Source organism: Melospiza melodia, chromosome 1 (assembly GCF_035770615.1).
Source record: "Melospiza melodia melodia isolate bMelMel2 chromosome 1, bMelMel2.pri, whole genome shotgun sequence".
In the NCBI taxonomy this organism is placed as follows: Eukaryota; Metazoa; Chordata; class Aves; order Passeriformes; family Passerellidae; genus Melospiza; species Melospiza melodia.
The window spans coordinates 102,052,934-102,078,171 of NC_086194.1; the positions used below are offsets into that span (position 1 = coordinate 102,052,934).

The 25,238-nt window shown below is 41.0% G+C and overlaps 2 protein-coding genes across 2 annotated transcripts; one reads left to right on the top strand and one right to left on the bottom strand.

Annotated features, from left to right (window-relative positions):
• Positions 1-529: 529 nt before the first annotated feature.
• Positions 530-8,505, bottom strand: CCT5 (chaperonin containing TCP1 subunit 5). Its single transcript, XM_063162873.1, has 11 exons — positions 8,348-8,505; positions 7,352-7,412; positions 7,093-7,257; positions 6,391-6,589; positions 5,472-5,664; positions 4,438-4,587; positions 3,992-4,111; positions 3,430-3,615; positions 2,307-2,444; positions 1,749-1,929; positions 530-814 (listed from the first exon to the last, which is right to left on the bottom strand). Exons 1-11 carry the CDS (start codon positions 8,450-8,452, stop codon positions 687-689), a joined length of 1,626 nt encoding a protein of 541 aa, XP_063018943.1. The 5' UTR covers positions 8,453-8,505; the 3' UTR covers positions 530-686.
• Positions 8,506-8,658: 153 nt separating this feature from the next.
• Positions 8,659-24,282, top strand: ATPSCKMT (ATP synthase c subunit lysine N-methyltransferase). The gene is made up of 5 exons (XM_063162880.1): positions 8,659-8,861; positions 9,268-9,539; positions 11,461-11,598; positions 13,086-13,136; positions 17,966-24,282. The coding sequence occupies exons 2-5, from the start codon at positions 9,273-9,275 to the stop codon at positions 18,161-18,163; spliced, it is 654 nt and encodes a 217-aa protein (XP_063018950.1). The 5' UTR covers positions 8,659-8,861; positions 9,268-9,272; the 3' UTR covers positions 18,164-24,282.
• Positions 24,283-25,238: the final 956 nt, after the last annotated feature.

A 25,238-nucleotide genomic window follows, 5' to 3' on the forward strand; every position in this document is an offset into this window, starting at 1 on the left:
ACACTTCCCTCACTATTGAAATCTTCAAAGAAATTAGACATTAGTTCTGGTCTACCACTTGTTTCTTGCTGGTTGTTTCACAGCCAAGGCACCTTACTAATCAATGTTACTCTGCCACTCTCAGATTGTACTGGGGACCTTTCAGTAAGTGCACTCAACTGTGGTACTACAGACAAAGTTCTGGGAAAAACCCTCACCTGGCTGAATGTGTATACCCCTGGGAAAAAACCCTCCTTAACCCTCATAAATCTGGAAGAGGACAAGGAGAAAAAACTGAAGCAACTGGAAGCATGGAAGACAGCTCCTGTAAATGCTCAGACTGAAACCTCATACTTAATATATTTAACATATGAGAATTATCGGAGGCTAAAATAATTGGTTAATATTAATTAGTTTAAGGAACAATGGAGAATTACCCATTAAATGTAATGCCGCATAATTTTTGTTTTCCCTATACATTCAGGAAGTATTTTCTATGAATATTTACATCTGTCTAAGAAAAGATGCAACAATACTTATGAAACAAGTCTTGAAATCACCAGTGCTAAATTGTTTTATTTCCAACAACTAGCCATTACAGTATGTGAAACAAAAAGTGTCCAGAATAAATAGCTGAAGATGAAGCATCAGAATACTACCATCTTTGCTACTGCTGTGGCCCCTTAATGTTTCCTGCTTTTCAACCTTCACTCTTCGGATTCTCCAGGCCTACGGATATCATCAATCTTCAGGATCATTCTAACAACCTGAGTCGCCAGAGAAATCTGCTGCTTCTTGCCAATCAAGGTTTCTATAACATGCTGTTGCTTCATATCTGCCAAAAGGAAGCAGAAGAATTAGACACCCTCATGAAATCTAGACATAACACTTAAACTGTAAGTGTTAGTAATTAGTAACAATAAATTCCACATAATTTCAAAGAACATTCTGAAATTACTACTCTTGGCCACTGTGGTTTACAAACACAATTTGTACAAACTAGAGTTTTACATCTAGGTTCCTACCAAAGATCCTCGGACATTAAGAGAGACCTCTTAGCCCAACTAGGTTGTGCTTTTCCAGAGGTAATGCAGAATGGTGAAAAGCTAGATTTCCATACACATATGTTAAAGGCACCCTAAAAGCTGAGCAAATGCTAAAGAAGTGAAAGGTCAAATGCCATCAAACAGGAACACCCCACCAAGAAGGGTTATGAATGCACAAATTTCAGTTTACCACATTCTTTTCTCAAAAAAACCAACAGAATAAGTAAGAAGGTGAAAAGTATAGATTCAGTTGAAAATAAGGTTTTATACACTGGCTTCTTAGTCTTCAGGTTTATATATGCAGACGTATTGGTGAGAACATCATTGTCTACAAATATTTCCTGCCTTTTGTTTACTTCTTCACAAGCTGTTTCTCAAAACAACCATTTTAGGACTGCAGTGTAACCTGGATCACTAAAACTGCAGTATTTAAAGCACAGCCTGCTTGCCTCATCCTAAGAACAGCCTTCCTTCCTGTACTACAAGATCACTCAACATCTTCAATTAATCTTGCCACAAAGAAGGTTTTAAGACAATTACACATTTTCCTCCTGGCAGACATAAATGTGCTCTCTCCAAGCACATTTCCATTTATTATGGCAAGGCACAAGAGTTAGAATAAACCAAGTGATGCACAGGTTAAAAAAAAAACACAGTGAGCATTTTGAGCTTTTGAGAAATAAAAGCTTTTATGCTCCCCCTTCTCCATGCTGCAGTTCTTACCATTTGTTCCTTTCTGCAAACAGTCAATGCCCAGGGCAGGATTATTTTCTTTCACCTGCCTCGCCCGCACTTCGGTCATTGTCTGTATTGGATTCATACCACTGTTCTCGGAGAGGGCCATGGGAATTACCTCCAGGGCATCTGCAAAAGCTCTCACAGCATACTGTTCCAAAGATGGGCACTAGAGGAAAAGAAATTCAAATTCATACGCTATTAAACTCCAATGTTAGTAAAAGCATATTTTTACAATAGATATAAAATACATACACACAATAAGCAGATTTTACTTGGAATATAGTAACTAAACAAATACCTCTGAATGATAACTACTTGTAAATTAAAAAAAATTAAACTGCTCCTAGCACAGAAGGGTAAAAAGCAGTGGTAATGACTTTTTACAGAGACAGGAAGGGTAACTTCTAACACTGGTTATAAGAGAATGTCAGAAAAGCACATGTTACGGAACTTTCTGAAAAATCTTTGAAGTTCTTTTGGAATTTCTTAAACCAGGCTCAATAGTTCATACACTAAAGAAAATGTTAACTGTTCCTTTCTTACCTTATCTGCTGCCTCACTGACTGCCAAGGCACAAGATATTTCAGCTGCACCACCACCGTACACAATCCGATTGTCACGAACGAGATTCCGGATTACACACAAGGCATCGTGAAGGGAGCGCTTCGCTTCTTCGATGATCTGCAATTACACAACAGCGTGTGTTTGATACAGTACACACATCTGAAGGCCTAATACAGATGTGGAAACTGCAAATAAACTCTTAAGATTTTTTCATGGCTCCGATGCAGCTGTACTATTGCTATGTTATACTATTTAAAAATAGAGAATGTTAGACATCCAGAGGCAAAGAATATACATATGCATAAAAACGCACTGTTATTTGTTAAACCTGTAATTTGAAATAACAAAAACATGAAAAGGTTCTCAATTTTGCATATGTACAAGACACAAAACACTGAGCTTTAAATGCCAACATTATTGTCAGACTGCAGTTTCTGTCCACTTCTCATTTGAACAGATGTAGGAGATTTAACAAAAACACTAACTTTTAAAGCAGCATTTCTGTTTCTTACAAGAAAATTTCAGACTACAGTATGCTCTTTTTTCCAAAGGTTTTTCATTTAGAGGACTTGACCTACAGTAAATATAATTTAACACTAATAGTGCAACTAAAATCCAGTTTAAGTACATAAGCATTTAAAGTGGTCTCAATTCTAAGGGAGTGGGGGATATAGGGTGTGGGGATATACAGTTTGCAGTAGTTTGGGGTTTTTATTTGAAATATCTTAACTGAACTAAATCAGAAGTGATACAACTAGGTCTACAATAAAACCAAATCTGTCAAAGATGCTAATATACCTTTACTCATAAAAGTGACCCTCTTGTGAGAAAAAAATATTAAGAGAATCCACAGGTAAAAACATTTATGTATTTATGAACTATATGGTGTAACAGAGAGAAAAGTAAAGTTTTAGTTTAAAACCACAGGATGCAAATCTAACAAGTTACTTCTGACACACAGTCCTGACTGCCTACAAGCCTTACTCCTTTCCTACTTACCCATAATGCAAGGAATATGTAGATGAAGTCAAGAAGAGCGTACTAATACGTTTTACAAAGAAGCTACACATTCTGCAACTATATATCAAAGCAAGCATCTCACCATTTTATTTCCTCCCCTAATGAAAATGGTCACAGCTCTGGAGTTCTGACACTGTTCGATGAGGAGCATTCTGTCCTTGGTTGTTCCGAAGGAGATCTCTCTGACGACGCCTGCAAATCCCAGTTTCTCTGGTGTGAGCTCGCAGAAGCGCGGCACGATGCGCCCTCCCGTTGCAATGGCGATTAACTGAAGTCAGACAGCCATGAGTTACTTTAACAGGATTTTTTCATGTTTTTCAGAACATAAAACTAGTGGAAAAGCATCTGTCACAATGCCTACTCCAAGTGCTTCAGCCAATGTTTTGTTTCTGCCAATGGCAGGACTAAAGCAGAAACTTTCCTAGACACCTAAAACTTTTATTAAGTACTATATATATGCTCCAATTATAAACCATAATCCCCTCCATGGTAGGTTTTTCTCACAAACCCCCAATGATTTTTCTCCAACAGCCACCCATATCCACAATTATGCAGTGATACCCAGAAAGCCTGAACTTTTCGCTGGTACAGCCTATTACTTCATAAATGTTTTAACAACTGGTGCAAAGCTCAGTTTTACTTACTTCTAATTCAGGTCCACCAACCCAACGAACAGCAGGCAGCTCATTCTGGAGCAGCAAGTGATTTGCCTCATCATCAAAACCCCACTGGCAAATGGCAAGGTTTGCACCAGTGTCTTTTATCTAAAAACAACACAAATCATCAACCTTCTGATCAGAACTAACAAAGGAATGAAAAACATTCTTTGTGGTTTTAATTCTCCCAATTTTCTCAAAAGACAATTCTCAAGAAGAACCCCCTGGCACACACAGAGATCAAAATATATTTTGAACCAAGTTGGTATCTCTTTCTTACATTATATTATCTTTGATTCACAGCATTACAACTGCTTGTATGTTGCTTCCCACCAGGATTAGCAGCTCCTTTACAGGAGCAAATCAATGCACTATGCTGTTTTTTTCTAGAGGCTATGAAAGACAAAGAAAACAGAAATAATCCTAAAGGCTACCTGCTTCACCATCTCTTCAAACTTCTCTTTTTCATATTTCTGCAGTGCCTTGTAATCATCCACAGATGTGACATCAAGCTTATGTTTGGTTTTAGGCTTAGGTGGTTCAAATGGACAAGTAAGGATGGCAATTTTAGCATCTTTTAGCTCCTGGGCAATTAAAAAAAAAAAAAAAAGATTTATGACCTGATTAACATTTTTTTTTGTATTTGCAAAGCATACAGATGTGTCTTTATAAACACAAACACATGAACAAATGTGAAGATCATTTGACTTACTCTAAAGTTAACTAAGTATAACTAAATAATTCTATCAGTAGTCTCAATAAACCACTTCGAACAAATTCCATAGCTCCAAGACACTGTTTAAGCCCTTAACCATCTTTACCAGTTATGCCTTTTTATGGTTTAATGCTTAAAATACAAAAGATAAATTAAATGAAACCATCCCTATCCACTGTGACCACTGAGAACACCACTCATCTTTGTAACAACTTTTCAACTATTACATGATCACTATTTTCCACTAGTCCTCCTTTATATAGGATAAACATGGGTACCTGATAGATGAATATTTTAGAGCAGTAGCTTTCTTGAAGTAGACTGCTCAAAGACTTGGAGACCTTACCTACACCAAACATAAAACAAGGACAGCTTCTGGGGTGTTCCAAACAGGACAAAATGGCAATTCATAAAGGTTTAGAATCTTGACACAGCATTGCACTAAGCATATCCACACCAGGGATAATTATTTCTACATAAAACAGAATCCTGCACCTATCCTCACTCAGCAGTACAGTAATTCCTCCCTTCCACCACACTTTCTCAATATTGTTGTAAATTCTAACTTGATGTCTTCCAATATGAAAAATTTCATGCTCCTTGCCCCTTCCTCTGTTGATATATTGGTGAAAAGCCAAGCTAAACCACAAGACTGTGTAAATACTTAATAAATGCTAGAGTGACACTTGAGGGAGGCTAGAAACTCTTATTTAAGCCAATACACACAAGAGACACACCAAGAACATGACTTACTTTAGGCATCTGTGGATGACTGAAATCTTTATCCACAATCACTCCTTTAACCAACTGTGTATCTTCCAGTCTACCACCCACTTTGCCTTGCACTTTGATCAGCTCAAAATCAACATCTTTCCGTTCCATGTCTGCCACTGTCAGTACAGCATTCACAGCGATCTCTGCCATTTGCCGGTGACAGCGGTTCACTCTAGGTTTGAACAAAATACAATCAAGTTGTACTCCATTTCCACCATTTCGGAGAAAAAGGTGATTCTATCAATCATTCAAACAGCAAGAAGTACCACTATAGCAGTCAGCTTTTGCACAGTATATTAGAAGAGGGGGTCCTGCTTGTTTTTTCACACAAACAGAAGGTGCTGGCCATGGCAGAAAACCAAACACACAGCATGGTTGGTGTGAGGGACCTCTGTCAATGGAGTCTCAGCACAGATTTAGAACAAGTCAGGAGAACTTGCTACTCAAGAACATGTAAGACAACTCTGCAAGGGAAGCCCTTCCAATGTCTGAATTTATACATTTACACATAGAACCCAGGAAGGAAAAGAAACTTCTGTAACCATCCTAAGTTAAAATATTTTTAGCGGCAAAAATCCCAAAAGATGACTCGTTACTATTTTGAACAGATTCACATTGCTTTTGGAACCTGATATGATGCAGAACCTGGAACTACAGGTTAGAATGAAATTGATGCTGCAGTTGTTTAACTTAATGGAATTGACCCTTTGGAGACAAAGGATTCACAATTTCTTACCCTGAGACAGGAGTTCATGGAGGAATTAGCCACAACAAAACACAGAAGAGCCTTCAGCAGCACTCCAATAACATAAATAAAACACCAGGATTTCTCCTTCCCAAGCAGAAAGTTTTCAATGGAAGGGTAAATATTCATTGAATATTCACTTTTGTGACTTACACTTTAGAGCCCAGAGTTGTCTTTGCTGTCTGGATCAGAGGCTCAATGTTCTGTGGATCAACTGGGAAGCTGTCACTGATTTTGTCTAGATGCTCAATAGCAATGCGTGCTGCCTGCTCATAACCATCTGCTATCCTGATGGGGTGGATGCCTCGGTCCAGCAGCTGCTCAGCCTGTTCCAGTAATGCCCCAGCCAGAACTATTGAAAAAAACAACAAAAAACCCCACTTTCATTCTTGATTGGAACATAATTTTAAGTATATTATCAACAGATTAAAAAGCACATTTTCTGATTTTTCTGCAATGCTTAAAAGAGTTCAAGGTCTCCTAAATAACAAAAAACCATGAAAACCCCTACTTGCTTTGCTTAGCAAGAAAACCACATTATGTTAAGACCAAAATGAAGTACAGGCATCATGGCAGGACAGGGCAACTACAGAAGAAAATTATGCAAAAATTTTTGAAAGTATCAAAGGGGCTCTCAGCACTATCTTAAAATGTAACCAAATTTTAAAAAGACACAAAAGGCTTCTTCCTGATTAGAAGACTTCTCATACAAGAACTGACAGGAATACTGCAAGAATAAATACTCCAAAGAAGTCCTACAGAAAAGCTACTGTTATTTCTCACATTTTTTTTAATAGCTGAAGCAGCTTGACTTTAAACTTGAAAAAGGAAGCTAAATTTCAAACACTTTCTTACCAACGACTCCAGTAGTTCCATCCCCAATTTCATCATCCTGAGACTTAGCCAGCTCCACCATGAGTTTGGCTATCTGGTGATCCACATCCATCATATTCAGGATGGTAGCACCATCATTTGTCACAGTCACCTCACCATCCTTGTCCACCATCATTTTGTCCAAGCCTAAAAAATGTATGTTCAAAGGATGAAGGAAAATTTTGAAAATTCCCCCACAACAAGTACTAAGAGAGAACCACTAAAAGTTTTTTATTGTTACCATTGGGCCCAAGCGATGTTCTCAGAGTACTTGCTACAGCCTTTGCTGCCATTATGTGAGACTGTAAAACAAAGGATAACAAAGCCAGAAGTTAAATCATTATCATGCATTCCGAAATCACAATATTAAGCTAAGGGAAACACAGTGAGTAGTGCAAATGTTGTGATTTAACTGACAACAATTATGAAAAAGAACTGGTATGTGTGTACTGGTCTTATGACATAAACTTTTCCTATGCCTTTTCTTGTATTGCTTGTGCTGGCTCTGCTAAAGCATTAAAAAGCAGAGCAGGCAAATGACGGCTCTAATGCTCAAAAAAGGGAGCAACTGAAGCCGGCAAGGCTAAAAAGAGAAGGCAGTGCAATGGCAGCGCAATTTTACCCATCACAGAATAATCACAGGATGGTGTGGCTTGGAAGGGGCCTTTAAGATCATCCAGATCCCACCGTCTGTCAGGGGCAGAACACCTTCCACTAGACCAGGTTGCTCAGTGCTCCATACACTTCCCTGAACGCTGCCAGGAATGGTACATCCACAACCTCTCTCTTCCAGCGTCCGCTCCCATATTCCGTCGGGATTTGTGCCAGCCGCACTCAGCCCCGGCCTTCCTTCAGCGGCCGAGCTTTAGGCTGCGGTCTGAGGGAGGGGGCGCCGGGGAGCGGGGCAGGAGCCACGGGGAGGGACGCGCTGCGCCCACGGGGGTGACGGCCCCAAAGCCCCGCAGCCGGGGGGCGGATCCACGCCGTGCCGCGGATTCCCAGCCCCAGGGCCATGCCTTCTTCTCTTCCTCCATCTCTCCCCCGCTAACGGGCCTAGTCCAGGCTCCATCCGCCCTGTGCCTCGGGCGGGGCTGGCGCTGAGCGCGGCAGCGCCTCGCCCCAGGGGCTCCATCCTCCCGCGGCAGCATGGCGCGGTACAGCACAGCACAGCATGGAACGGCGCGGCCCAGCCAGCGCGGGCCCGCGGGCGGCCCCGGCGGCCGCCCCGCTCGCTCACCTTGAGCGCCTCCAGCCCCATGAGGCGCGTCTTGCGCTCCTGGTCCTTGAGGATGAGGAAGGGCCGCCCATACTCGTCAAACGCCAGAGTCCCCATGGCCGACATGGCTGCACCGCCTGCTCCGACCGCCGCCGCCCGCGCGCACCGCCCGGAAGCCGCCGCGCCCGCCGCGCCACTGCGCGCCGCCCCGCGCCTGCGCACCCGCTACAGCCGCGCCTTATTTCGCGGGCGGGAGCTTTGTGGCGCCCCCAGAGGAGCCTTCTGGAAGCCGCCCGGCCCGGGGGAGGAGCGCGGCGCTGGCGGCCGCACGCCCCGGCTCACGGGGGCGGGGAGGGAAGGAAGGATAGGAGGGTGTACCGAGCGCGGGCGCCGGGCGAGGTGGCAGCGGGCTGCGCCGGGTGACGTGAGGACGGAGGAGGGAACAGACACACACGCGGTGGAAAAGTGTGCGCGGCGCTTCTCTCCGGAGCGCCTTCGGAAAGGTTTCGGTCCTCCACCCCGTCTTAGTGAAGCGGTACTGCCCTTCCCAATAAGTGTTGCAGGCCGAGCATAAGGCGGGATTGGTCACTGGCGATTTGGAGTGTGTGTGTGGCGGGTGTCGCTGTGTCCCAGGGAAAAGTTCCTCCGCAAAGGAGGAGCAGTAACTCCGAGACGTGTTCCCATGGCGGGCAGGTCCCTACCTGCGCTGCCCTTGAGCTGCTCGGGGCGCGCTGCTGCCCGCCTGTGTGGAGGGCCAGGAGTTTAAATGGGAACCGCATTCCTGCCCCCTCGTGCCGCTGCTTTCCGGCAGCTGTAGCGTTTCCTTGGGATCGGCTGAAGTGTAGGGTGGGTTTTTTTCATCTCTTACGTTGTAGCTCAAGATACTGAATTGCCTCAAGTGAGTGAAAACACTGTCTGTCCGTCCGTCCGTCTGTCCCCAGGCGCGATGTGCCCGGCGCTGGCGAAGGCGGCCCCGCAGGAGGAGGGCGAGCGCGGCTCCCGCAGGAGCGGCTGGGGCCTGCTGGTCACGGCCGGCCTGGGGGGCACCCTGGTGGCCCTCTATGCTGTGGCCACCCCCTTCGTGAGCCCGGCCCTGAGGAAGGTGTGCCTGCCCTTCGTGCCTGCCACCGCCGAGCAGATCCAGAATGTGCTGAAAATGTTGGAAAACAGAAGCGGCTCCCTAGTTGACATTGGCAGCGGGGATGGCCGCATTGTAAGTTAAGGATGTTGCCTTCTTTTTAGATCACCTCTTAAAAAAGTGCCACAGTGCTGGGGCTGCGTTTTCTCACACTTAAAAATGTCTTGTCTTAGGCATCTGGTAGTTGTGTCTGAGCCTTATGGAAAGGATAAAAGCTGAGAAAGGTTTACATTCAGTTTTGATGGGTAATAAATAGCTTTTGCTGCAATCTTACCTGTAGCTTGTCCAAGGTAGTGGACAAAATGTCATTGTGGTGACTGGAGGGAGTAACAGTGCACTCACTTGAAAAGATGCTGTCAGAGTCTTGGTACTGATTGCAAAAGAGCTGTGATTCCACAAAGGTGTGTAGCTGCAGCAAGTGAGGCTGTGAGATGTTTAATGTATAAAGGTGATAGAAGTGCAAAAAGAAATGGGCAGTGAGCGATGGGTTATAAAAATTAAAATCCTGGTGTGGTTAGAACTGGAGTCCTCAAACCTTCGTTTGAAGCACTGGTGGCTTCCCCACTTCCCAATCCACGTGGTGAAACTAGAATAAACACCGAGAGAGAGCGAGAACACCAATGGTGAGAATCATGGAAGAAAAAGTGATACTGTGTTTCCAGGGTACTGCTTGAGCCCCAGTTTGTGAAATGTGGTGAGGATATAGTAAAAAATTGTGTGATGTGGCTTTTCTTTTTTTGCTGTGATGTATTGTGTGCTTTTTTGTAACTATCTGCTTCAAGTCAGAGTTAGCAACAAGGTGGTGGTTTTTGATGGAAACACGAGTTCTTGAATGCTACCTTTGTCCATGTTTTATGTGAATGAGTCAACTATTTGTCCATGCAAAAAAAATGATTTGGAACTCCAAATCTGTGAAGAATGTGTGAATTGTGCCTGGGTAGGAAAAACACCAAAAAACTTAGGCATGAGATAAGTGCAGTTTCTGATGCCCTCTGTGAGGCATTGTGGCTGCTGACTCTCATCAGAGGTATTTAATTTCAATAGGTTCTGTGTCATTAATTCTTATATATTATATAGGTGCCTAAATGGAGACTATTTGGAAAGCCAGGTGCCTAAAAAGGAATGCTTGGTGCTTCCTTGATGCATCTGTCCTGAAAAAAGTCTGTTCTGAGGCTTTTAATTATTTAGCACTTACTCAGGTGGAATCAGTGGATAAATATGAAGATGTTTGCCACATTTCCAAGTGTGGTAAAAGTGTCAGGTTCTTTTGGGGAATTTGCAAGTGCTCTGTGCATGGTGAAAGATGCATTATTTTAACAGTGTGAAATATATAGTCTAGGTAAAGCTGAGAAGTTCTGTTAAGAAATGTGTACTTTCTGATTTCACCGTGCTTGTTTTGTAATTGATAGTTCATCAGGCCATTACTGATTAGAAGTTTGCAGTAGCCTTTTAAATTTTGTTTTAAACCTTTTATTCTAGAAATCAGTGCACTTTACATTTTTTTTCCAATGTAGATCAAGATTGCTTTCACACTCTTTCTATTGGTATGTCATTTTGGCTCTGATTCAAGGGCTGCTCACTTGCCTATCCCTTGCTGCTTTTCAAATAAGTGGCCTAATTTTGAGCATTTTTGCTTGTGAGTTGCATTGTTCTCTCTGTGATCAATGATGGTTCTATTCAATTCCAAGACACTCTAATGAATGTGTTAATTTAAACTTTTATATGAATCATAGATGTACTGCAAGCTCACAGCTTTGCCCTTGAATGTTTGTTTTCATTTTGTTTGCCCGGCTATATTTCAGTCAGGACTAGCAATAGTAGTAAAATGTAGTTTTGAGTTTTTTGTTCACTATACAGCTGATCTGTTGGGTGTTAAACCCAGGGTGACTTAGGAAAGTGCTTTCCTTTGATTTATATTTTAAATAAAACTGTGTGCTTCTCTTTAGGTGAATAGACTTTTATGTTTCAAAGTGAAGATTTATTTTCTTTCTTGTAGGTGATAGCAGCTGCAAAAAAGGGATTCCAGGCTGTTGGATATGAATTGAATCCCTGGCTAGTCTGGTACTCCAGATATCGTGCCTGGAGAGATGGAGTACATCAGAACGCCAAATTTTATATTTCAGACTTATGGAAGGTAAGTAGTGAATTGTGTAAGAAGAGATCTGGGATGATTGAGAGATTTTATAAGTTTGGAAATACTTTCCTGAAAAAGCTGAAATGCTGTCTGACCACAAGGTGCTGTACTGGGCTTTGAGCAGAGTCCTTGTGCTGGGAATCTGGTTTCTTTGGGCTTGGTGTGCTGTTCTGCTGCTTTTGGGCTTTATTCAAGTGCTTCCTTTATCAGCAGGGGCTCCTTGAGCAAGCCTGGGCCTGATGAATTATGTGGGAGGGTTTTTTTGGCTGTGGGGGTGTTTGTGTTCAGAGAGGAACACAGGAGAACTTGATGGTGCTGAGTGGAAGAACTCAGTCATTAGAATGCCTGGGAAGTTTTTATAGCTAGCTAACATTTAACAAAAGAAGGGGTGAACTTAAAGCATACATGATTTTATCATATACTGGAGTTGTGAAAATAACTCTTTAGTTATTAGTAAAATCTTATTGGTTGTGGGATCTCAGCACCTCAGGATGAAGGTGCAGAGTGACCGAGACCACCCTTGGGGGGCTCGGGAGTCCTGGAATGTTGCCAGAAGTGTCTGGTGACAGGACTTTGATCCTACACAGGAGATAACATCTGTATGAGGACTGGGAGGATTTCACTGGGGTGAATGGTGAAGGGATAAGTTAATTAAGGTGTAGAGCACAGGGTTTAGGATTTCTGTACAGGGGGGTCTAGAGAAGTAAGATGGAGGAATTGGGGCGTGTCCTGTCCTTCTTCTTCTTCTTCTTGGCCTCCATCTTCTGTGGTGATGGTGGCACTTTGGGATTGGTCTTTACTAGAAGTGCACCGGTTAATAAGAGTAGAAGGTATTGGGGAAAAATTATAAATATTGTACACGTAACTTCGGGTATAAAGATAGGTGACCAACCCGGGGGCTGCGGAGTGTGCCCATGGCTGACTTGCTGTGCAGACCTCTGTCGGGCTGAAAGAAAATCTTTTAGATAAACAATTAATAAACACTGAGACCGAAACAAGATCAGAAGTCTCTCCTCGTCCTTTGAAGCGCCGGGCTGCCCAAGGCCACCCTGGGCCTTTCCAGGTCTTTGAAACAGCCGAGAAACCGAGCAAGTGGCATCCCTGAGCTATCTCCGGGCATAAACCGGTCATAAATCAGCCAGCAAGAGAAACAGAAAACCAACAAGCATAAATCAGCATAAATCAGCAAAGAAGAACACTGAATTCTACAATTGGTGTTTTCTAAACTAATGCTTTCTGTGCTTCTAGAATTGCTATTCCATGTTCTTGGCAAGAACAGTAGAAGTTTTTTGCTGTTCAGCAGTATAAATTTTCTTTGTGTGGAAATTTTTGTGATGAAAAATTGGTAAGGGATCTCCTTACATATTTTTGGTCTAAATCCCTGTTGAAGGAAGTGCAGCTAGAGGGATTAGGAGAAAAGAATGGTGAGAATGTCTGTAACTGTAAATGCCATTTTCAATAAGATTTGTTCTCAAATTTTATTTTAGGTTTCTTTTTCCCATTATAGAAATGTTGTTGTTTTTGGAGTACCTCAAATGGTAAGCTTACTATTTATTTTTTATTTTTATTATATTATTCTATTTTATTTATTATACTGTTTAATTTGTTACAATGTTTAATTATTTTAATTGTAACAATTGTGTACAAGTAACAAATAGTGTACAAGTAGTGCACATACATTAATCTGCAAACTGAATTAACCTGCAGATGGTCAAAGGCAGTCAGTAATAATTATAGAATCATAGAATGTTAAGGGTTGGAAGGGACCTTAAACATCATCAAGTCCCAAGCCCCCTGTGCATGGGATACCTCCCATTAGACCAGGTTGCACCCTGGCTTTGAACTCTGCAGGGTTGGGGCTTCCAGAAATTCCCTGGGCAACCTATTCCAGTGTCTCACCACCCTCACAGTAAAGAATTTCTTCATAATGTCTAATTGAAATTTCCCCTTTCAGTTTTTTCCCGTTCTCTATTGTCCTATCTCTGCAGTTCCTGATGAAGTGACCCTATCCAGCTTCATCAGGAGATTCCTCCCTGTAGGCTCCCTTCTGATGTTGGAAGGTTGCTATAAGGTCTGCATACAACCTTCTCTTCTCTAGTTCCAACCCCCCTGCCATGAGCACAGGGACACTTTTGACTAGACCACATTCCTCAGAGCTCCGTTCAGCCTAGTTTGAACAATTCCATGGCTGGGACATCCACGACTTCTCTGGGCAGCCTATTCCATTGCCTCACCACCCTCATATGAAGAATTTCTTCCTAATACCAATCAAAACCCACTGTCTTTCAGTTTGAAGCCCTTCCCCCTTGTCCTGTCACTACCTGTGCCTGTGGAAGGTCCCTCTCTCCATCTTGTAGGCTCCCTTCCGTGCTGGGGGCTGCAGTTAGGCTCCCCTGAAGCCGTCTCTTTTCCAGGCAGAACAAACCCAATTGTGTCATCCCGTGCTTCTGTATTGCTTGTTCCTTGGCTAAGGCAGGTGTGAGATGCAGTGAGTGAAGAGCTTTATGTGATGCCGTACCATACAGCATACACTGAAAACATTTCTGCAGCACTAACAGGAAGCATAATAAACCTTCCCATTCTGTGGTGTTTTTGTTTGTTTTTTTTTTTTTCACCAGGCACCAGGGGTAAACCTCTACTTCAGATTCCAATTGTAACTCGTATTGGAAACTGAAGTGGGTAAGGGTGGGGTATTAGCGAGCAGCGGGGTGTTCCTCTTGCTGCCAAGAGCTCCCTTGCTGAGTTCCGGCAGGGGGCACTGGAAACGTTCGGAATTGCCGTCAGGAATTCTGCCGTTGCACCGAGGGGAAAAGCCCTGGTGGGGAAAGCTGGCTCAGTAAAGTAGGAATAAACAAATGCCCTGGGAAAATGTGAGTAAATCCAGCAGAAATACTGAGTTAACTTTTAAATGTAATAAAGTGGGACGCATTAGTAACAGCTGTGATAGAAAAGGTAGCTGTAGGGCTCAGAATAACTTTTGTAGATCCAGTAAATACTAAGTTAAATTCTTTCAGCAAAAGAACTGTCATAAATGCAACAGATGCAAACATATGAACCTCTGTGTTTCCTGAGCATTTGTTTGCTTATTATCCCCTTTGAATTTACTTTGGAAGATGTTAATGCTCAGCCTCCTGAATGGCTAAATTAATTTTCTAGAAACCTTAATGCATTTCTTCTTTTTTGCTGAGAAACAATAGATCTTTTTAGCTTTTTTAATAATGCTGGCCTGATTTGATGCTTTCACACAGTGCTTTTATTTCAGATCTGAGATTAGCTTTAAAAACCTGAATTTACTGATCTTCAGGGAAGACTAAGACCTCTCTTGTTCTTGCAGGCTTTTGGGGGAATGTGTGTTTGTTTCTGAGTTATTGCAGAGAGAGACTTGTTCAGGGTAGGATGATGGAATTCTTGCCAGGTGTTCATGTTTGCAGCTCCTGTGTATTTTAACTAATTACATACTGTAAAAAAGCTTTACTAAACTATGTATCCATGTTGACACACCAAAAAATTCCCCCAAACCCTGGCTTCACATAAAATACAGTATGATTGTAACACCTAATGTAACTGATATATTTAGCTTAAAAACTAGTTTGACTGGTTCAGGGATATAATTATTTTTGGCCGAACTTAGCTGAATTATTAATGATGTTTTCTAATTTGTGCTAATATGGATATACAGTATCACTAATTTTCGTAATTGCTCCTAAAAATTAGTATATGTCTATATTTATATTTTCTGTAAAATTTTTTTTTCTGGTGTCTCAACTCAGTTTAAGCCCACTTTGTTACTTTAGGTAACTAAGTGGGCTTATTTTTCTAGTTTGTTGAAGGTGCTTGTAGGCTTATTCTAGTTGTTTAAGGCAGCAAAAATGTTAAAAAGCATTTGTAGTGTGGATGAAATCAGAGCCTTAAAAATATTTGGAGATAACTCTTTGGTATATTAGATCTATGACTGTAATTTTCCTAAAATATTCCATTGTTAGCTTAAATGTAGCTGTAATAGGATATTACATCAAAGGCACACCCTGAAAGTATGTGATAGTGAAAGCTCTTTGCAGCCTTTAGGAAATACCTTTTCTTTAGTCAAACTTATTTTGTAATAATATTCTTTTGGGTTTTGTTTCTTTCATCTTTTTTCTGAAATTTTATGTATTTTTGTCTTTGTGACTGAAATTCAGCTAAATTTGTTAATAACTCCTGCCCTTTAAATTTTTTTAATATTTAAACATTACATCATGATAACCAAAGTAAATAGTGTTTTACATGTAACAGAAGTAGCCTGTTAAAATTACTCATTCAGATACATACAATATGTAAGAATAAAAGGAACTCCAAATGGATGTGTGCTGCTGATCTGCTTAAACATACCATCAAACTTTGCCAAAGGACAGAAGTGGCTAAATCTGTTAGGTTTCTCTTTTTTTCCTACAACATAATCGCTATCTGGGATGGAAAAAAATTTGCAAAACACCTCTTACAAAAAGATCATTTGACTGGTCAGGGTGTTCTGTTCTAGGAAAGTGGTGATATTTCCTCTGACTTTCATATCCTCTCAATTTTTGTGAATAGAGGAAAGCTGGACTGTAGGTATTCAACCAGGGAGAGTTGCTATGTGACACGGTGCCCCTCAGCATCCTGCTCTCTACACTGGGGAGGGATGGATTTGGTGGATGGACTGTTCACTGGATAAGGAGTTGTGTGGATAGCTGTATTCATAGGGTAGTGGTCAATGTCTCAATGTCCAGATGAAGATCAGCTACAATTGGTGTCCTTCAGGGGTCTGTATTAGGAGCAGTCCTGCTTAATGTCTTCATCAATAGCATAAAACAATGGGATTGAGTGCACTCTCAGAAAAATTTGCAGATTTTGCAGATGCACCAAGCTGAGTGGTGCAGTTGACATGCCTGAAGGACAGGATGCCATCCAGAGGGACCTGGACAAGCAGTGAGCCCCTGGGAATATTGCGAGGTTTAACAAGACCAAGTGCCAGGTGCTGCACCTGGGTCAGGGTAGCTCTAAGTACCAACACAGGCTGGGGAATGAACAGAGCAGGACAGCCCTGCCCAGAAGGACTTGGGAGGTGCTGGTGGATGAGAGGCTGGACAGGACCCAGCCATGAGCACTCCCAGCCCAGAAAGCCAAACATGTCCTGAGCTGCATCCAAAGCAGCGTGGGCAGCAGGGGAGGGAGGGGATTCTGCCCCCCTCATCTGCTCTGGTGGGACCCCACTTGGAGTGCTGCATCCAGCTCTGGGCATCCCATCACAAGAGGGATGTGGATGTGTTGGAGTTGGTTCAGAGTAGCTCCTTTCCTGGAGGCAGGCTGAGAGAATTGGGGTGATTCACCCTGGAGAAGACTTGACTCTTGGGAGTGGCCTTTTAGTACTTAAAGCAGGCTTGTAAACAAGATGGGGACAGACTTTTCAGTAGGGGCTGTAGGGACAGGACAAGGGGTAATAGTTTTAAACTAAAAGATGGCAGATTCATTTTAGATATAAGTAAGAAAAATTTTATGAATACAATGATGGAACACTGGAACAGGTTGCTCAGAGAGGCAGTGGATGGGGCCTGGATGGGGCTCTGAGCACCCTGATCTAGTTTAAGATGTCCCAGCCCATGGCAGGGGTGTCCAACTAGACTACCTTTAAAAGTCCCTTAAATCCAAACCATTCCATGATTCTACCTTCTCTTTCATGGAGTGCTGAAGAAGGGATTCACATGCTTATGTTAACAGGTTGTGAATTCGACTAAGCTCAATTTCAGTATTTTTTAATGTAACAGTATTTTACCATAGATTGACAGCAGAATGTTTGCTTTGGGTTGTTGTCTGAGTGATGTTTTGAGTGTCCTAGGATCGGTCTTGCAGTTAGACTGTAAATTTTGAGCTTTTGAATATCACACAATAGCTCATGAACCTTGGGGTTTCATAAATAGCTTAAATTCAGGGGGTGGAATTTTCATTCCCTCAGAGAAGAATCCCACTGAAGAGAATTATGAATTGGAGCATGCAAAGTCTTTTGCCTGCAGTTGTGGGTTTTTTTTGGTTCGTTTGTTGTTGATTTTTTTTTTTGTTTGTTTGTTTTTTTTATTTAATTTAAGGGATAATTTATGGGCTTTGAGTTAATTTTTAGATCTTAAAGTTATGATTTCCTTGATCTCACCAACTGAGGCCACAATAACCATTTTCTGCTCTTAGATATTCTTTGTCAAGGCACCAAAGCCAAAACACGTATCACAAATACTTTCCTAAGATTTAAAAAAAAAAAGTTACTCAAGTCTTGGATTTCTCTTGAACACCTGAATTAGATTCTGAAGAGAATGCTCTTGTTTTTTACTGTTTCTGAGAGGTTTTTCTTGTAACTCAACAGATGCCACAGCTGGAGAAGAAGCTAGAGGAAGAACTTGAATGTAATGCCAGGATCATTGCGTGTCGCTTTCCTTTCCCTTGCTGGATTCCAGATCATACTACTGGAGAGGGAATAGACACTGTGTGGGCCTACGATTTGAAACATTCTAGAGCATGTGAAACAAAAAGCTTGGAAATTACACCAAAGACAGAATCTTAAACATTGAATTTGGGTTTCTTACAGAAATTTTTAGCTTTGACTGGACCTGTTGAAGATAAGATTAACATGGAGAGGGCCCTGGCATATGAAGATGTGAATTCACTGTAAGAACTGAAGTACAGTGGCTGTCTGAAAGCACACAAAGGTTACTGAAAGATGTAGTTAAATGGCTTAATATGGTGTTCTGGTTTAACTCCATCTAGCAGTGGAGTACCACACAGATGTTCACTCACCCCAGTCCACAGACTCCCACAGAGGGATGGGAAAAAAAACTGAAAAAAAGGTCATACCCATGACCATGGACTGAGATGGGAATAGTTTAATAATTTTTAATAATAATAACAACAAGAACAAGAGACAAGTAAAACCCAAGAAAAATGAGTGATGTACAGTACCCTTGCTTAGCACCCACTGATGGATGCCCACCCCATCCCAGAGCAGCGACTGCCAGCTCTCCCCAGTTTATATACTGGGCATGATGTTCTGTGGTGTGGAATATCCCTTTGGCCAGTTCAGCTCAGCTGTCCTGGCCACGCTTCCTCCTGGCTTCTTGTGCACCTCCTTGTTCGCAGAAACTAAAAAGTCCTTGGCTTGGAGTAAGTGCTGCTCAGCATCAACTAAAACCATTAGTGTATTATCAACATTAGTCTTTTCTACCACAGTGCTGTACCAGCTAATAGGAAGAAAATCAACTCCCAGCTGAAAGCAGAACATGTAGTTAGTCAAAATTATGAAAAAGTTTTTTAGAAAGGAAAACTTCAATATGGAAAAGGGTTTAGAATATAAGTTCAAATGTTCAAATTTGTGAACTTTATATATACATTCTTTTTGACCCTACAGAGCATTTGGTATTGGTGTTGGAATGATGTGCAAGTGTCTTCTAAAATGTATTTCCAAAATGTCTGAATTTTGTATGCCAAGTACATAGTGCTGCATACACAAAACTGGTCCAGATGGAGTATGATGAGGACACCAATGTTTCACACCACAGCCTTGAATGTGTACTTTTGAAAGTTGAGTATGACAAAATGGGCAAATATCATAAGTTGTGCATTAACACAAGTGCTGCCTCTGATTATATTAATGTTTTTTTATTTAACTTGTATTCTCTTTTAGCATTTGCTGGAAAATAAACTCCAAGTAAGCCACTCCCCTTCTCCTGTACGTCTTCAGTAAGGGAGTGGCAAAAGCAGAACTTGTGGGTTGAGGTAGTAATTTACTGAAAGCACAAAGCAAGAATAAGACATGGCACAGTACCAACAGAAATATTAATAGTAAAAGAATACAAAAAGAAGGTATTTTAGTGACAAAAACGTGTGTTCACCACTGGAAACAAGAATAATGGTGGATGCTTCTAGTAGATTGTGTCCTCAGACCAAAGGCAGCGTAAGGGCTTGGCAGGCAAAATGGCCAACTCCCAGTGGAGCACCAGTGTTTTCCTTGGAAATCGTGCCCTCCACCGATGGCATGCATGGTACAGAGTAACAACTTGGTCATGGCACTAAGCTCTGACCCCTTTCTGCAACCAGGACAGCTTGTTGCAGGAACACAAAACTGCAGGAGGATGCTCTTACTGAACTCTACTGGTGTAGGCTGTTGAAAATGACCATAAATTTTCCTAATCTTTCTGATTTAGGAAGGGTTTCAAAAGTCATTTACTTCTTAGTGAAGTGCCACCATTTCTGTCTGCTCAAACTTTATCTAAAGATTTGGATGACAGTTGTTCACTTGAATACTTGAGGGCTGTCTCTGATCCCAGGGCTATTTATTCTGGCTAGTTTGGTTAAATCTGATTCAACTTCATTTAATTGTTAGTGAGATGAGAAGGAAAGTTTTCAATCAGACTTGTTTTCCCTTCTATTTTTCCATACATCTGATGACATCTCAGAAACTCATAGTATCACTGTTTGGCTTTTCCTTGTAAGTGAAGCAGGTTCTCCCCGTCCTTTTGCTGATACTGGTTTGCAGTGGGGTACTGTCACTGCAGTGGTGATTTCCTTTCCTGCCATAGTTACAACTTGATATTGTATAATGGTCTGCTTACTCGTGCTATTTATCTGGTTCTCAGGTAAAATTTTACTGTTTTCACTCATTAGCAATTATTCAAAGCTCACAATCTGCCTCCCCTGGCCCCAGTTAGCGTACACCCTGTTTGTAAAGCAGTAACTGTAAATTTGTCAGATCTTTGCATATATTTTATCCGTGGAATGAAGCTAAAACAAGCTGGGCAATTGTCACCTGACTTCAAGGCAGTCATTACTACAACTAAAGTTAGCTCAGTCCAAGTGAAATGCTGAGACCCCAGAATTTGAGGTGAAAACAAAGTCTGACATTTTATCAGGTGTTGGGATAGCCAATTTGGCTGGTCTGTAGAATCTGACTTGAAGAGAAGTTGGGCGCTATTTGGGATGTGTGGTCTACAATGATGTCTGTACCCATGCTTTTTGTTTTTGATGTGAGGAGACAGGAAGAAGTTAAAATACAAGCCTACACTGAGGATTCGAAATGGAGCATGGTTTTGTCCTGAAAATATATACAGAACAGGAGAAGAAAGGGGCAGATGTGTCTGTGGTGTGCAAAGGAGGGGTGATTTCAGCCTTGCATGGCAAGGCACACCTGTGAAAATGCAGACTGTGTATACTGAAGATCACCAGTGTTCTGGTAAACAGTTTGGCAGCCTTTCTCTGCAAGAATGCATAAACTATCTTGTAAGATTGCACTAAATGCTTTCCATAATGATTCAAGTGTTACAATCATCACATGGAGATGGAGTGACAGGACAGGGATAGAGTGGCTTATCTGAAATGCTGAAATTTAATATCCCAAGGCCATAAAACTGGGACCTCAGACAAAGTACATCTGAAATAATTTCTAACGAAAAGAAACTAACAAAGGGGGAATTAGCTAATTAAGCAAAGTTCTTCCCTGAAAGATCATAAAGGAGAAGAGGAGGCAAAATATTTTTATCCACTTTGTGTGTGACTCATCTGCAGTGCAGTGCTTTGACCCAGGCTCCTACTATCTGCTTTCACTAAATTTAGTTTGTAGGAAATGAAGCAGTTATTTACTTTTCTCCTGTGTTTGACTATATATTTTTCTCTTGCATTAACCTTTTCCTGTTAAAATTACTCATTTTTGCCTGTGGTAAAGGTTTTGGGATGTGCCCTTCCTAGTTACCACCTATTGCTCCAAGAATACTTTTTGAGGAGGGCACAATAGAATTAATGATATGATGACCTGAGCTTTAGGAGTACTAAGTGCTGTCCTCCAGGCAAGGAGAGATTTATGATTGTTTTAAACTAAAACAGAGGGCTGTTCCTTGCTCTGGCTATTTACTTTTGGGGGCCTGCACTGAATTAGGCAGTAGTCTGAAGGTTTGGGATTCCTTATGACATAAGGAAATGTTCTGTACTTCCTGTTTCCGCAGTTTGAGTGTGAAATGGAAAGCAAAGTGTTCTCATTTTCACAGGAGGACTGGGAAATCATTTTGTTGACATATTGTCCTTTTCTATCACTTCTATATTCATTTGATAGTTTTTGAGATTAAATGCTTAACTGTGACTTTAGTTATCACGGTATGGGTTATTATGTTGATGCACTTCCAGTTGCTAAGGTAATGTATTATGATTTTGTTGATATGATACTTCAGAATGAAAAATTGTTTCTTCTGAAAACCAGGAAAGAGAATTACCATAATCAAATTATAGTGTAGATCTGAAGTCAGAAGGAGGCAACATTCAAGCTACGCATGCTGTTCAATACCAAAGTTATTTAGATACACAGAAAAACCTATAGTTTATCTTTCTTTGTATCTTCTAGTAGAACCAATTGCCTTTTGGGAGTTGTGTTATTTTTTCCTTGACGTGTTAGATTTTAGCAAAAAAAGGTGGTACATTACTGAATGACTAATGCTTTCCTGAAATACTGTAGGATTTAATTTGTTTGTAAATAGTAAAGGTCAGGGTCATACTTAAAAATGTTGTTCTTTCCCCCCTTTTTTATTTATTTTTTTTTTCTAGTGAGACACTACATATGTCCTCAAAACCTGTTATGTCCATACAGGTTTTGTGATCCAAGATGAATTAAACAAATGCAGCATCTTAGTGGTGCAATTCTAATTTTGAAGTGTTCCATTTCCATTTTGCAGAAATTGGCTTTGTAGAGAGAAGGAGACAGGTATGGCTCATGGCAAGACAGCTATGAGATAAGCAGCTTGCTCAGTAAACTGCACAGTCACTACAGCCTCACAGCAGTGTCAACCAAACTTGACCAGATTTGTTTGGGAAATGTACACTTATTTTGTGGGTTTTAGGCATTTCTGTATTACTGGGCATATTGAAGTTCTTGGTTTATCTTCTGGTCTGATTATATGCTGCTACTTAGTCTAGTACTGCTCCAAGGAAGTTAATCCTCTGTCTCTGAGCTGCTGTTTGTTTCTGACTCCTGAGTTGTAGCCAGGCAAGAAGATGCAGAATCCAGTTTCAAATTAAGCACAAGCCAGTTGAGTGACAATGGTCTGTGAAAAAAAAGAGTTCCAAATCCCAGGCTTTGGGAAGGTCTCCTTTCATGAAGGCCCCAGCTCAGAAAACAGCAGAGATCTCCTGAATTTGGCATAATTTAACAATGACTTCAGCTTTGCTTTAATCACATGTATGTTCTTCAAGAAGTTTGCCCGCTTAGTACCATTGTGAGATCTGTAGGAGAAGTAAGCAAAGGCAGCATTTTGGTTACCATTTATATTTGGAGCTAAGGGAGGAAAGGAGAAGGGGGACCTTATAGCCCAAGTAGGGTAATTGATTTTGATCTATTTCAAAAGCAGTTTGACAGACTTGCATCATCTGTGTGTACTTGTCACTGCATTGGAGAATCCATGCCACGACTGGGCTGCGATGAGCATCCCCTCAGGAGTGGGTTCATGTCTGATGCCGTTGCTCTCGGATGAACGCTACAGATCAATAGATGGCCTCATACTTCTACAGTTTCGCTTTCCATGGTTTACAGTTACTGTTCAAGAAAGGATGTGAGTCCTTCGAATTCATAGTTGAATTTTGCATTGTTCTGTGCAGGGCCAGGAGTTGGACTTCAGTGATCCTTGTGGGTCTCTTCCAGCTTAGGATATTTAATGGTTCTGTGGTCAAAGAGGGCAGCCTAACATCAGATTTAATGCCAGTAAATTCTGCTGTGAGTGGATTGTTTTTCTGTTACATCTGCCAAGATTGCAGTTGTGTAGTTTTAAAATTTAGCCCCAACTTGCTTTTCAGAAATAATGGACATTTCTGCTAGAAGATTTCTTGAATTCTTGATAAGACAGCATGGTATCTATGTTTAACTTAAAAGCCACCCTTGAGTAAGATTAATGAAAATATTAATTCTACAGCTTTTTTTTTTTGAATGATAATCTTTCCTTGCACGTTTTACTGAGGGAGACATATATGAATAACTACCACTTTTCCCCCATTCTTTTCCTGAATTCTCCCTTGTATCTAAGTGTTTGCTTTGATTTTTCATATTCTCTTTTTACAATTTCACTGACTTCATAAATCAGTCTTCCCATTTTTCCATTTTTTCCCCTGTAAATTAGTTTCCTTTTTTTTTTTTTCTCTAGCCACTTAGCAGGAAGACTAAATATGTTAAGGAATGTTCTTTTTCTCTCTAATGTTTTAACATGTATTGAACTAACCTTGATTTATTTAGCAGTCTGTGCTGACATAGCATGACTCTTGTTTCCAGTATATGAAAGAAAAACACATCCACACCAATGGTATTTAGTCTGAAAAGTAGCCTTGGTCTACAATTCTGGCTATTTAGTAGCTCTAAGTACCTAATTTCACATTTTTATTGTATTTCATCACACAGCAAATGAATGCAGGCCTTTTATTCCTTTGGTAGTTCTTTGGATTTGGGTTATTTGTTCAGGTGTGACTTTTGCTGATTTCTTTTTCTTAGTATAATGTTGTTATTTTTATTAAAGGCTTTGGTTGAAATGTCAGATGGATGTTTTTTCTACAAGTTGGTGTATAGAGCTAGAACAATCACTGTGGTGTACTCCTATGAACTGCTGGTATTGGTAAAAATTATGTGAAACCTGCTTACCAGTAAATGCACAGGGATATTCTTCAGCTTACTGTGTATGTTGTGGTTTTTAAAAGTAAAGGAAGTTCTTGAAGATCATATAAAACTTGTGGCACAAAGAGGTCTTTGCAAGGTCAGAAGCAGTAATTATGGGCTTTCAACCTGAGGTTTGTGGCTACCTTCTGAGGAATCCACAAAAAGTAATTTAAAAAGTAAATCTACTCTCAGCAGATATATTTGCTACCCGTGGTTGTGTTCTTCCACTGGAAAATTTTAATGTGTCTGAAATTATCATTTGAGAATCCCTGAACTAAAAATATGGCTTTACGTAAGATACTAGCTAAGTGGAAAGAGCTTATCAAAGTGAGGAAAGTTTTTTTTGTTTTTCTTCTTTCTGTTGTTGCTTGCCTGGATTGTTGAGCTTTGAACCTCTGCAGTGTACAAGCATCTCTGTCTCTTCTGATGAGCATGTAATTTCCTATTCTGCTACGTGAGAGCAGAGCAGCCTCATGGTTTTGCACATTCCCATTGCATTCTAATAATTCTGGCTTTTCAGGTAATTATATTTTTTGGCTTAGGATCTGCTTAAATATTAAAATTACATCTTTAAAACCCCTGATGAACTGCCACTGAAGCCTGTCTAAAAAGCCAACAGAGCCCATGAAACTCCTTAATGCTCCGTAATGTCAGCAGCTGTCCATGCCAAAGCTTTGGTTCAGAGAGGCAGAAATATGTGTCTCTCTTGCATGTGCTCTCTTGATTCTTGACATTTTTTTGAAAATGTAGGTGTGAGGAGAAGATGCAAAAGGAGTTATCAGGAGGAGGATCATTGTGAGCTCTGTGAGACAAAAATGTGAGTGGTGAGTGATACGGCCAAAATCTGAGCCTTCTCTGTCCCTCCAGCCCTTAAGGTTTAATGCTGTCTTTTTTTTTATTTCCCTTGAATTTTGTGTTGCTCTTCTTGAAAGTTTCCTTCCTTCCTTCCTTCCTTCCTTCCTTCCTT